The 14716-nt window shown below is 51.6% G+C and overlaps 1 protein-coding gene across 1 annotated transcript; it reads right to left on the reverse strand.

Annotated features, from left to right (window-relative positions):
- Positions 1-103: 103 nt before the first annotated feature.
- Positions 104-12779, reverse strand: LOC122389814. Its single transcript, XM_043382219.1, has 7 exons — positions 11846-12779; positions 10540-10653; positions 3552-3697; positions 2853-3011; positions 2404-2597; positions 1459-1600; positions 104-1112 (listed from the first exon to the last, which is right to left on the reverse strand). The coding sequence occupies exons 1-7, from the start codon at positions 11943-11945 to the stop codon at positions 672-674; spliced, it is 1296 nt and encodes a 431-aa protein (XP_043238154.1). The 5' UTR covers positions 11946-12779; the 3' UTR covers positions 104-671.
- Between the last annotated feature and the right edge of the window lie 1937 nt (positions 12780-14716).

Consider the following 14716-nt stretch of genomic DNA (forward strand, 5'->3'; position numbering starts at 1 on the left):
AGACTACCCTTGCTCGTCTGTTGATTGGTCCCAAAGGCTAGCAGACGCTGGATCCAAAGATCCAACGCTGCTGAATACAGCCCTTCCCTCGTGGTCGATCGGGTTAGTCTCGTGGGTTGTCATTTATTGCTTCATGCACAGAGCAAGGCAAGAACGTAAAACCGCCGCTGGTCGGATCTGGATGAATTCTCCCCAGATGCAAGTTATCAATCTGCATTTCAAATTAGAATCCGTGAGCACAATAGCGATAAATCACCAGGCTGCTCCTAGCTCCTGTGTCTGGCTTCTGGCTGTCTCGTGTCTTAATCACTGTCGAATCGCTGTAGTACTCAAGATGATGCTATCTGAATCGCTGATGTACTATTCCAGCTCCACCGCGCGTGGGGCGACCCTGGACGCGGGACCTGGCGTTTAGCCCCCGATGTCCAGTGCCGTCAGCGCCACCTGTGAGCTGCTTACCCACTTACGTTTAACCAGGCGATGGCTGCGACCTCTGGTCAGGTCCGCTTGGGCGTAGGTAGTGGTACTCTCGGGGGACTGCATTGCAACGGAAGGTTGTAAACACCGCTGCACTGTTCTTACGGATGCATCACAGGAACCCAGGAACCCTTAATATCATGAATGTCTCCATATGCTTGTCTGGGCTACAGTCTACGAATAAATCGCCATGCCTAGCTCGGCACCAGGTCGTTGAACTGGTTCTCGATAATCCACACGAGCGGAGCTTCCACGGCCTTCACGATGATCGTTTTCAGCATGCCGGGGAAGCTCTGCGCGCCCACGTTGAGCGCGTAGTCCATGCTGCCGAGCCCCTCTGCCCGGAAGGTCAGCTTGCCGAGGTCGACGTCCAGGTCGTCGATGCGCGGCCTCTCGCGGAGCGTCAGCACCTGCGCCAGCCGGGCGCGCAGCTTCAGACTGTCGACGCTGAACTTGACGAAGCCGCTGCGCTCGAGCAGGTTGAAGCCGCGCACGGTCCAGCGGTACTTGCCGGTGACGCGCTCGGTGCCGAGCGCCAGCGTGGCCTTGGCCGTCTGGTCGAGCACCCCGAGCGCCACGTCCCCGGAGCGCTTCAGGTTGCTGAGGCCGGTCAGCACGCCGTGGCTCAGCTCCACCTGACGGGGCGGCCGGGGTGCTAGTTAGGCTGAACTGCGACTCACAAGTGTGAGGCTAGGGCGTGGGTTACACTGGCCTTGAGTCGGTCACAGAGCTCCACGAATTCACAGCTGACAATGGAACAGCGCGGGATCGCATTTATTGAGCTAGCGTCATGTGTGCTGGAACAATGCTATATTCGGTCAGGTATAAAAATGGTAGATTGCAAATGCCAGCACACAACGTTCGTGAACATAACAGCAATAATCTCACGCCACTGCATTTCCGCGCACTTCCCACACTACTCTGACTATCCTGGAACTATCCCGACCAGCGTACAGCACCCGTTGTTTTATATGTGCTGACCTCCACGCCGGAGCTAGCCTGGCTGATGTCTGGCAGCGGCAGCGGGTCGTAGCCGGCCTGACGCACCCTCTTCCTGGCCTCGAGGACGGCCGAGTCGACCATGGCGAACGAGCCCGTCAGCATGCGCTCCTCATCCAGCTCCCTGGGCGGTGCGGAGAGGGGTCAGATGGGGCAGTGTTGGCAGCAGCGGCGCGGAGGGGTCGGTCACTGTCAGGGGACATCCATCATTAGGCGTTATTTGTAGGTACCCACATTTACGATTTATGCTATATTTCATATATGTAAATTATATCTTCTTTATTCTAAGTCATGCGGTTACTCGCGCTCTGAATGCATAATATGCAGTTTCCTGAGCAATGAGCATGCACAGCATCTGTATAAGTTCCGTCGCATTAGTGTTCCATTCACCTCCCCACTCTGCGAAGGCGGTGCGGTCGGAGGTTCTACATTGGCACACCAGCTCTGGTCCTGACAGCCCGCGAGTGGCGCTGCTAATCACAGAGGTAGCCATTTCCGCCTGCGTGTGCCTCGTCCCAGATGGGGGGGCACGCGACACGGTACCTACACTGAGCGAGGTCCCGGCCCCAGTCGCGTGCCAACATCGCTAATATATATCCGCTCTAGGAATGACCCAGAAGACTGCCGGTGGGCTTGTCACTGATTTTGGCTTGTGAGTGAGCTGGAAACAGCTGCGAACTCGCTGTTTGCCAGAAACTGACTGTAGCAAAATAATTAGACCCATGATGTAAATAACAAAGTCTTCGTGCATCTCTGATGCACCAACACGGAGGTAAGGGGTGCTGACTTGAGGTGCGGCCGGCAGCGGTTTATAAACTGACAGGTGGCGAGGGGTATGTAGTACCTAAGTACTGACTTGAGGTGCGGCCGGCGGCGGAGTTTTTCACTGACGCGGTAGCGTGGGGTAGGTAGCAGGTAGGTACTGACTTGACGTGCGGCTGACAGTGCCGCTGCAGGTAGCCGTTGACGCGGTCCAGGGTGCTCGGCTTGATGACGTCAAACAGGTACGGACCGAGCGCGCCAACGGCCGTCTGGACGGCGCCCTCCACCAGCAGCGGGCTGCCCAGGTCGGCGTGGATCCGCGCATACGTCACCTCCACGTGACTGTGGCCCGAGTTCAGCTGGCGAGAGGAGAGGGACGGGGTCAGCTGTGGCAGGGGAGGGGCGGGGGTCAGCTGTGGAGACGGGCGCAGATACTTATCTTTTATCTTGGTTAGGTGCAGGAGTTAGCTGGAGAGAGAGGGGGGCAGCGAGAGCAGAAATATTGAAACTAGGTTTTAGCTTTTTCGAGATATTGGCATTGCTGTACTTCGTGTGGTCTGTGAGTACCGTGACTGACCAGAGACGTGTTAAAATTCCCATCACGGCTCACTCACCCGAACGGTGCCGTTGCCGCAGACGTCCAGCAGGCCCCGCCCCCTGGCCGTGACGTCATACATGGAGATGGTAAAGTCGCCCTCCCAGGCGCGCCAGTAGTAATCGAGCACGTACTGGCCGAGGGTGGACAGCGCCGGAAACTGCAGCTCGTACGTGTACTGGGAACGGCGGTCGAGGGACGGTAAACGAACGGGACACCGGCTCACGGCGGTTCCAGGGCACGTCAGGACCTCTGTTCGCATCACACACTGTCTCCAATAACTAAAGCCTATGGCGCTAATCCAATGTGTCGATCGGACCCCGCTGCCATGCAGAACAGCCTACCGTCAGGCGCTCGCTCCTACCGCCATCTAGCGACAATTAATCCCCTCTACGTTGATGTGTGCTATGCGACACAGCCTACCTTCAGGCGCAGACTAGTACTGCCACCTAGCGGCGAATAATTCGTCACATGGATATGAGTTAAGCGGCACAGCCTACTTTCGGATGCTGACCCGTGCTGCCACCTAGCGGCAAACAATTCGCCAATACATCGTCAATATGTTATGCGATACAGCCTACCTTCAGGCGTTAACGCTAGTGACATCTAGTGACATAAACAGCACTCAAAGCTTATCTAGTATAGCATAGCGCAGATCCAAACAATGTGAGGCAGGTTCGGGCAGAGGACTCCAGTTTGGAGTAGCAATGCGACTGACCTCGTGCCCTTTCAGGTCGACCTGCACCAGTTTGACCTCGTAGTCGCGCATGCCCGTCAGGACGATGTTGTTGAGTCGAAAGGTGGAGCCGAGGATCTCCTGTTCCAGCGAGGCCGGGACGGGCAGAGGGTCCTCCATGATACCACCTGGTGAGGGAAACCAGAAACAGTAGTTGGTAGGTAGCACTGCGACAGATCCCTGTGCTAGTCGAGAGTGGACGGTGCTAACCACTAACTGCTAACCGAAGGCTCGGTGCTAATGAAGACGGGGATAGTTAGTGAGCATCTGTCAGCAAAGGCATTTTTTCAGGAACCCGAAATAAGAGGTGGCCATGATTACAATAATAAAACAGCAACAAACAATATTGCCGATCCGTTAGCACATGTTGTATTACATCAGGAGGAACCTCACGAATGGATGCTGGGTAGCGAAGGGTTTTTATAGTGACCTCCTTGCTGGCGAATGACATGTGTTACGCGTCGCAATCGATAAGAACATGCTAGAAGTAGCATTATTGCCCCATTCAATAAAAAAACACACCCGCACTGGCTTACTGAGCGCAGGACACTGAGGCTGCACATGGGAGGAAGATATTCGTATATGAAGAGGTACTCCACCCAGTGTATATTGGGACGATCAACCTTCGTTGACGAGTTTATCGGCGGTTGGACGCTGGCCTACGCTAAATAGTCTGGTCGATTCGGCTGACTATCCGTATCGTTGGGCGCACGCGATATATCAGCGATGTTGCCGTTTATCTTGGTATCAGATCGATCAGCAGATCAGCATGTTGACTAGGTGGAAGGTAAACAGAGGAGTTGTGTGCGCCGGCGCCGCAGCTGTCAATTTTCCAACCTCCCGATGCCTTCGGCTACCTATCTTCACATACTTAGTTATGCATATTTACTAGAGGTGGCAAAATGTGGACCCGAGGACCCGGTCCAAAGAACCAGTCTGGACCCATATGGGTCCAGACCGGTTCCTGGATATTTTCTGACGGGTCCAACCGGGTCCCACCATAAGCTATACATCTTGCACACTACACATTATTGCAAAATATGAAGTGAATGAAGTGAATGTTTCTTTGCACACAGTAGCTCATGAGTATTCCCAGTGGGAAATAGGCTGTTTTACATGATCAACTAATGATTCCTTCAAGTAGGTAGTTTGTATTAATTGACTTTTGGGGAACGGGTCCAACTGGTTCCGGTTCCAACTAAGACCGGGTCCGACTGGTTCCAGAAATGTCCAGCCGGGTCTGGTTCGAGTCTGGTTCCCAAAATTTTCATCTTTTGCCACCTCTAATATTTACCTGTACGTATTCGTAAATTACCTTCTGGGTAGGTATGTAGAAGAATACCTGTATACTAGTAAACATAAATTTTGCTGTCAGGGTACCGGTTCAGTTAAGTTCACTTTCAAGTCAGAGAATTCGTTTCAGCCGACCATCGCCGAGTCCATTATGTATGTATTGTCCATACCGGACCCACGTCCTATCGTTAGTATTACCGTGAGTCTGAGAGAGGCTCACAGCCGGGTCAGTGCTCGCCTCCACAGGCCTTTGTTCCGCCCGGCCGGCGGCCCGGCTCGGCGGCTGACGGCGGGCGGGGCGGGTCAGTTGTTTACAGCCCCAAGGTGTACAGTTAGCGCATTCTTACCTACCGGTGGAGCGGGGCCGCGGCCGGCTGACACCCACGCCAGAACGGGCCGCCCACCACCGCGCCGGTTACTCTTTGGACGGCCGGGACCGAGTCGGAATGGGAGCCGAGACGGTTCCGTGTGTGGTGAAATCGGTGTTTTATTCAACATAAACATCTATTTTTTAAATATAATTACCTCACCTATTCAAGTATAAATTAAGCGAACACAAAACTTCAAAGTTAGAAATAAACAATACCATCACGCTCAACGTGTGTAGATATACATTGAATGGTTACATACATACCATTGAAAATAGCTACACCTGCAGCAACTAACGTCCTACGTTTTTTTAGAGGTCAGTATGCATTTAGTTAGGTAGTGTCGTTTTCGCATTTATGAGGCCACTAGCCGATTATTTCCAATCACCATTACCCGCATAGCGATATGTTTACCCATTTCACAACCGGAACCTTTCCTTCCACCAAATAGTTCGAGGAAGGATATCCGAAAAAGGTTTTCCTCACCCGCGGCGTCGGCCATTTCACCGGCTCGGTCGTTAGCGAGGACGCGGGCCCGGTAACAGACGAGCCGGTTGAGCAGCGCCGGTAAAAGGTTATCGGATCGGTGGCGTTATTGGATCAGTGATGAGACACGCAGACGACTTGGCGTTTTCGCTTGGACTCGGAAGCGATGTCAAAAGTAAAATGTCATTGCGCAAGGATGCCACTTAGAGCAATCAAGTTGCAATTTAACAAACAGATTCACTTCCTAATACTGATAACGGGTGTGCACTTAGTTTCTGGAAAAAGTTTGTGCTGCCATAACTTTAGTGTTTGAACTTAGATTAAGATGATATTTGGCACACAAATAAATTGCAACAATAGTTAAGAGTTGTCAAAAGAATTAGGCGCTCTCTCCTCCCAGGCGGTCTACAGCCCACGTGCTATACAGACGCCCCCTGTTGAAATTGCGCGGCACCTCCGGGTCCAGGTGTGGCGATGGCTAGCGGGTTATGGACTTCAAATAGACGCTAATATGCACTTAACATCTTCCTTAGTACTATATTGTCTTCAAAAGTCCCCATTCGGTCGCCGTTGAGATATGCCAAGAAGATTCTCTTCGCGGCTCACAAACGGTACATGTGCGCCGTCCAGTAGATCCAGCGCTCCGCGCGCACAGTGACTGCATTGTAGTGTGATCATGACACCTATACTTTCCTAGGGCAGTTATGTTCCCAATGTGACAAAATTTCTTTATTTAAGCACTGCTGTCCAAAAGATATCGACGTCGGCATTGGCTACATAGGGCTAACATAATGATTGGATACCGCACGTGGGGATATGGCGGTCCACTGACCAGGAGATTGCGTCGAAAGTGGTCAACAGGTTAAGGTTCCACATTTTGTGAGCGCCTGCTTCTCGAGGTGGTGTTTTACCCCATCTTCATTCCATAAAATTTCCCTTTTAGGTGATCTAATTCCAGCATCCACAGGTGATTGCTTGATTCGTCTGTGCACTCAGCATTTATCGTGATAGCTTACAGATCCATGTCTCATTGCTCCTCTGTTGCTTTTATCGGCTGCCTAGTGCTGGATCATTGTATCTCTACCCTTTTTGGTCTACAATATCACAATTAAAAAATTTTCTTACAAATATGGAAAACGGGAGGACGGGAAGCGTATCGGGAACGCTCACAAGATGGCTAATACCTTTTACCAGAACGAGCCTCTTCTGCTGGGGCACTTTCGCCACGAATCAACACACCTGCACACTGTGCATGTGCCACACACTTCCCCGTACTTGTGCCGCTCCTCTAATGGCACAAGCTTTCTTTCTAGCAATACCTAGAAAGCGCCAGTGGGAAGAGAAGTTGTTTCTCTGGAATTTTTGTTATTTTTGTGAAAATTCCGCCACTCTTTTCGGCGTTCATGACTTAGTTGTAAGCTCCTTTCTGTATGAAAAAATAGTCGGTTTGGTCTGAATTTTGGCATGCTCATTCCCAAATGAATGATTATTCACTATATGAAAGTTTGTATTGATAGCTTTAATAGTTTTAAAGATACAGATGATCAATCTTTTTCCAGAAACTAAGTGCACACCCGTTAATTACGAGCGAGCGAGCGCAGCGAGCGAAGCGAAGTCTTTTCAATATAACGGAAAAATCTCAGAATGAGCGGCCCGGCCCGGCCCGGCCCGGCCCGGCCCGGCCCGGCCCGGCCTGTAACGCTTTTGAAAGGCTTATATCTCAGCAACCGCTGGACCGATTGGCCTGCGGTCTTTTTTGCTGGGTAGCCCATAGGCGCGGGAGCCGGGGGGGCAGTGGGGGCAGCTTGCCCCCCCAACTCTGGGGCCGTGGGGGCGGTGCCCCCACAGCTTTGAGACGGAATACCACACTTTTTTTGCAAATGTTTTCTTTTTTTGTTGAAAAAGCCGAGGGGTGAAAAATAAGTGGCCTAAAACCGGTGAGAAAACTAGATTTGGGGGTACCCTAGGTTGACCTCTATTATGGTGTGCCCCCCCCCCCCCCCAGTCGGAAAGTAGTTCCCGCGCCCCTGGGGTAGCCCCATCCCTTCTACCCCGTAATTGACTACTTTTGATACATCTCGGTGACCGTCATGGCACGTGCCACGTGAAAAGTCAAGGGTGTTCAAGCAGTTTTGCAAAAGTAGTGATTTTGAGAGGCTTATATCTCAGCAGCGGCTTGAGCGATTGTCGTGCGGTAATTTTTATAGGGTAGCTGCATCCCTTCTATCAAAGGTCGGATACTCTTGATCTATGTGAGTGACCCCCACTGCACGTGCAAAATACAAAAAGAAGAGGTGCCAAATTTGTTCCCATTTCAGTAACTCGGTAATTACTGGGGCGATTTCGCTGAAACTTGGCATACAGGTAGGCACCCACCAGGCAATGTATTCCCATGTGTTGCGGTTAGGGTGCTACTGCACGTGCGCACGTGCAGGGGGCGTTTCCAGATCTCGAGAACGGCTGGGCCGATTGCGCTCAAATTTGGTACACGGTTGGGGACTGGTTAGTAGGGTGCCGTGCAAAAGTCATTTTGGACCCCGTTTGCACGTGCGCACGTGCAGAATGCCGCTTCCAGATCTCAGGAACGGCTGGGCTGATTGCGTTCAAATTTGGCACACCGCTAGCGACCAGTTAGAAGGGTGCTTTGCACAAGCCCGTTGGAAGTACCCTCTCGCCCTTCCGCACGTGCAGGGCTCACTATCTCGCTTGCTCGTTCTTCGCCCAAAAGGCGTTTTACTGACGGTCGTCAAGTTAGATGTAAGTGAATCCTAATCTATAATCTAAGATTCGGAATCAGGTGAGCCCCTACGATTTGGACCAAACTTGGTCAGTGGATAGTACGTAACGTCCTGATTACGATGCACCCAAAATCTAAGCTCGGCCCGCCATATTTACGAAGTTACGGATGTTTGAATTTCAAGGTCATTCGGGAGAGCCCCTACGATTTCCGTCAAAATTTGTGTACGGACACTCTAGATGCTCCTCATTACGAATATCACAAAATTTAAGCTCGGCCCGCCATATTTACGAAGTTACGGAGGTTTGAATTTCAAGGTCATTTGGGTGAGCCCCTGCGATTTCCGTCAAAATTGGTATACGGACATATTCCATCCTCCTCATTACAAATATCATAAAAGTTAAGCTCGGCCCGCCATATTTTTCAAGTTACGTAGTCACAAAGTTACGGAATTTCAAGGTCATTCAGAGAGCCCCTCCGATTTTCGTCAAAATTTGTATGCGGACACATTACATGCTCCTCATTACGAATATCGTAAAAGCTCAGCTCGGCCCGCACTATTTCAAAAATTAGAGATGTTTGAATTTCAGTGAGTTTCAAACGTCAGTAACTTTTGAAATAGTGCGGGCCGAGCTTAGCTTTTACGATATTCGTAATGAGGAGCATGTAATGTGTCCGCATACAAATTTTGACGAAAATCGGAGGGGCTCTCCGAATGACCTTGAAATTCCGTAACTTTGTGACTCCGTAACTTGAAAAATATGGCGGGCCGAGCTTAACTTTTATGATATTTGTAATGAGGATGATGTAATATGCCCGTATACCAATTTTCACGGAAATCGCAGGGGCTTACCCAAATGACCTTGAAATTCAAACCTCCGTAACTTCGTAAATATGGCGGGCCGAGCTTAAATTTTGTGATATTCGTAATGAGGAGCATATAGAGTGTCCGTACACAAATTTTGACGGAAATCGTAGGGGCTCTCCCGAATGACCTTGAAATTCAAGCATCCGTAACTTCGTAAATATGGCGGGCCGAGCTTAGATTTTGGGTGCATCATAATCAGGACGTTACGTACTATCCACTGACCAAGTTTGGTCCAAATCGTAGGGGCTCACCTGATTCCGAATCTTAGATTATAGATTAGGATTCACTTACATCTAACTTGACGACCGTGTTTTACTGGTGATAAATAAAAATAATGTTCAGTTGTCACTGGTAAGTATACATACCAGATGAAATCACCTACATGTGGTACGTACGTTGTAAGCGATACGTGGCTCGAGTTGTACTCGTGTCGTGACTGTTCAAACGACAATCACGCACTACACACCACAACAAATCACCGAGCCATGAGTGATTTTCCCGCTCCGATCAGCGCTACTTTGTGTGAACTCCGTCCTGTGGTCGGTGGCGGAGGACCGGCGAAAGTGGGATTACATCTGGCGCGCCGGCGGCGCCGCGCTCTGCCGGGGGCTGTCGGCGGCTCGGTACCGCCGTGACAGTCGCCGACAGATGCCTGATCACCGTCCCCAGCGCCGCAGCTCTGCAGGCGACATGCCGTGCCACGCGCTCAGTCTTTTCTGTAGCTGTGACTCAGCAGCTTGATCAGAGTCGGGCTGTAGCGACAGGCTTTTTGTATGAGCGTGGTGGCGATATGTTTGGTCTCGACCGAACATAAGATCATTATAAGGCGGGCCGCACATAACACCGCGGACATTAATATCATGATTGACGTGTCCTGCTTGCTTTGTGTTGTGTGTTTGTGTCATCCGTTTATGATGTAATAAATATGATTTTTGAAAAAAAGATCATTATAAGGTCTACTTTTTATACATTCATAAGCCAGATTTGTTTAAGATAGCTGATTTGCTCCGACTCTGTGCTCCGAAGTGAGTTGAGTGGTAATGGTATTCTGTGAGACATATTGATTATGGTAGACGATAACGTTTGAGTTATCTGTATCCCGAAGTGAGGCACCCTCACCGGGCAAGTTGAGCGTTATCCGGTGCGATGGGTGAGCTCACGTAGATACCGTCCTGCTCACATGTTCGTTCACAAACGGTTCACAGGCCGGGTGCTCACCTGTGACTCGTTCCGTGGCGTCAGTGGCCATCCTCTTCAGCGTCTGGCGCATCGAGTCCTCCACTCGGAGTGCAGCGTCCTTCAGAGTCCACTCCTCCTCGCCGCCAGTGGGCACTGCACGAGCAAAACCAAACCCGTGAGCTACCAAGCCCGACACTGCCGGACCAAAACCCAACCCGTCAGATATACAGCAACTATACAACAGGCCATCCAGTGGGCACTGCACGAGCAAAACCGAGCCCGTGAGCTAACAAAGTGCCCGGGCGAAACCGAACACGTCGAATATAGTTACAACAGGCCACTCCTCCTTGCCGCAAGTGGGCACTGCCGGACCAAAACCCAACCCGTCAGACATACAGCAACTATACAACAGTCCACCAAGTGGGCAGTGCCGGACCAAAACAACGAGTGACATAAAAAATTATGCTGTTGTCGGAGATGACAATTGACACTATCCAAACACCAGTCGTGAAGCCTTATTAAACAAAATGGCGTGAAACACAGGCCTGCCATTATCAGCTACTGCATATTGTTATCTTATCAAACCAGTAACATCCAAACGTCCCGCTCGTTCCAGGTATCCCGAGTCCGTGTCAATTAGTAGTTCATCTTCAGCTGCGTCTCTGCCCTCTGGGTAGAAGATATCATCCCTCTGAAGGCGTCCTTCCCGCTCAGACCAGATCCGCCGACGGGCTGGCGCAGCCCGCAGCGGCAGACACCGTTTGTCGTCCCTGCCGTGTCCCCGCGCGACCCAGTCGATCCACCACGAGCCCGCCGCACCCCGCCGCCCGACCGACCCACGATAGAGAACCGGTCAGAGAAACATGCGACCTGCCGCCCACCTCCGACCTCAATTTACTGGGATTCTCTCACAGACGAAATAAAAAACTCGGATTACAGTGATTGCTAACGGTTACACGAACCAGCTAAGGATTGGTCGACGGGACCGAGTTCATGATAGCGGAAAAGGGTTTATGGTTCCGAAAGGCGCGTACCAAGTCGTACGCTCCAGTTGTTACGGCTTTGCCTGATATGCATTGATAATCTGGCACTCTGTTTCATAGGTTCACTGAGCTAGCATTCGATTATCCATTTATTCGCCCATTCATTATGTTCTGCTCTCTTTCCCTTTCGATCTGCCTTTCTCTATCCTTTCCACTCCGCGGGAGTGCTCTCCTCGGATAGGGATATGAAATTTCGCCAGAAGGCTCGTCCGACAGCTCTATTTCTCTGCCCACGCCGCCCTCGGCTGGTCAGCACCTCTTCCTCTCAGTCGCCGATTTTCTCCACGGTGGTATTCACTTACGGGATAGCTCGAGGTTTCCGAGCCAGTCTGAGACGAACGGCAGAGCGGTGCTGGGCGCCAGCAGCAGGCAGCAGGTCAGCAGCACGGCCTGCGACCTCATTGTGGCTGCGGCCGGGTGGCCCGGTCAACACGCCCGCCGCAACAGAGGTCACCACAGACGCTGGCTCACCGGGGAGCCGCAAACGGCCGCCCTAACAATCACTGACGGACAGTCTGTCGACAAGACCTTCTTCAGTGGTCAGAACTGAGCCTTCCCTCGGCCTACCACCGAGTTCAATGGTCGGCCAGCGAGCAGCACTTCACATTTCACACCGCCGATCCCAGGACTAAAACAGATCACTGCCAGCGGATGACTGTCCAACCCCGACCACTGGTCACTGTCCACCCCCCACCACTGGCCACTGCTCACCCCCCACCACTGGCCACTGTCCACCCCCGACCACTGGTCACTGTCCACCGCCGACCACTGGTCACTGTCCACCGCCGACCACTGGCCACTGTCCACCGCCGACCACTGGTCACTGTCCACCCCCGACCACTGGTCACTGTCCACCGCCGACCACTGGCCACTGTCCACCCCCGACCACTGGTCACTGTCCACCGCCGACCACTGGCCAATGTCCACCCCCGACCACTGGCCACTGTCCGCCGCCGACCACTGGCCAATGTCCACCCCCGATCACTGGTCACTGTCCGCCGCCGAACACTGGCCAATGTCCACCCCCGATCACTGGTCACTGTCCACCCCCGACCGCTGGTCACTGTCCACCCCCCACCACTGGTCACTGTCCACCGCCGATCACTGGTCACCACTGGTCACCGACACCGCGCCGTCACACGTCGTGTCTCGGCGAGCTCTGAGTCCATAATCTGCGCAGTGTGAGTCCGACCACTTGACCCCCGAGCCCCCGGCCTCGTCCGCGGCCGGGCAGAGCGGGACTTTGCCCGGGCCCGTCGTCCTCTGTTACCGCACATTGCGCCGAGCCTCGATATATGTGAGCGCACTGTGGATGCACCGAGGCACTTCTGCTTCTACCTCTGTGCGGCCCGTATCGGAGCGTTTTGCCGCACTGGAGCGGCGCGGTGGTCACACAAAGGTCAGGTCAAAGGTCACCAGTGACGCGCCGCCGCAGAGCGACGAATCAGCGCTCCAAGGACGGTGCTCCAGAGAGGCTATCTAAACAAACGTCACTGCGCGCGCGAGGGCACGTCCGATAGACTGAGGGTATGGAGTGTTTTGGAGATGTGGGACTGCGCTAGAGACCGTCGACATCCGTAAACAGACAAACGAATTCGATGGCCAGTAGCCATCGCTGTGGCAAATCCTGCTGAATATCTGCATTAAGACTCAATAAATGATTATGAACGAAACAGACGTAAAAAACGACCATATTGGAATGAATAAGCCATCACATTTGTATGGGTGATTATCATAAGATAATTAAAGGGATGAAACATCAAAGCATCATCATAGGCATGATCACTTATTGACAGGGCCATTAGCACCATATGCTACTAAGCTAGCCACAGAGGAGTGCTTATATTTTAATTGGATATTAACTGCTTCGGCCGCGTGCATTTTTGGAATAATAACGCTTATGAGTTAGTTGTCTGTTAATCGATAAAAATGTGACAGGCAGACTTGAGACAGCCAGCTTAACGGGAGAGATGTCGACTACAGAATGATGTTCCACTCCTCAGAAGCTATCAGTTGACCGGACGCTAACTTGTGCCGTTTATCACGCAATTAAGCGTGTCGATTGTGAGCATTGGGACACAGCTATAATTGTGAACTCAGCCCGTGTGATACGGCACAGCCTACCACTCCAGACAAATAATTGCCTGTGAAAAGTGGAACATCATTCTGTAGTCGACTATACCTATTGGAGTTCGTCGCACTCCGTTTTTGGCAGAGTCAAGCTGGGACCGGTTAATGTGATTATCCGGCGTACCTTTCCATTCAGATGGATCAGCAGTGCAGTTCCTACAGTTTAATCTGATTTCCAATCTGATTCCAAAGAAATTGCCTATATATCCCTGATAGGTATTGACATAATATATGCGCTGCTCTTTTATCCGACACAGAGCTGTACCTTTCATCATTCAGATTTGTATTCAAGAATAAATTCAAGGGCGGTATATAACCCTCGCCGGACCTATTTCTACATACGCGACGGCCGAGGAGGGAGGGGCGGGAGGACCCCCTCGCCGTTTCGCCCCTGGGGGAGCTAGCGCGTCGCGGAAAAAACAAGCATGTACGCCGTTACGAGACGCGGAGATTGATACCCGATTTTAAGGTCCTGGGTCAACCGGTGACCTCAGGTCAAGTGCTCCAAAGTACGGTTCCGTTTTTGGTGAATAACTTCGCAAAAAACGGCTGCAGAGTCGCGATTTTGGCAGCATCCTGTTCGTCTCCCTCAGGCGCGTCGAATGAAATACTTTTTGTTCGGGTTAGGTCAACTTAGGGTGTTGAACTCGGGTCACGGTCAGGTTCACGAAATTGGTCAAAAGAGGTCATATCGCATATCATTCGATTCAGCAGGTCTTCCTGAGTCCATTGGTGGCTTTCCCGACTCGCTAGCTCGATTTGATCGGGAGTATTGACGAAAAACTAATATGACCCTAATGACGTAATAAATGACGTCACACAAGGTCAACATTCCAAAAGTGAAGCATCAAACCTTGCAAGGAATGCATGAAATCGCGATCCTGTGTGCTTGAGATAGTTGGAGATCGTTCCCGGCGCCAAAATAGCAGTTTTATTTTCCCCATTGACTTATAATGGTGAGGTCACGAAAATAACCTGACCTCATATGCCCTTTAGGAAAAATCCGAGATATACAAACTTTGTGAGACTCCTAATGGATACAA

The sequence above is a fragment of the Amphibalanus amphitrite genome, unplaced genomic scaffold (genome assembly GCF_019059575.1).
Source record: "Amphibalanus amphitrite isolate SeventyFive unplaced genomic scaffold, NRLGWU_Aamphi_draft 000373F_arrow, whole genome shotgun sequence".
In the NCBI taxonomy this organism is placed as follows: domain Eukaryota; kingdom Metazoa; phylum Arthropoda; class Thecostraca; order Balanomorpha; family Balanidae; genus Amphibalanus; species Amphibalanus amphitrite.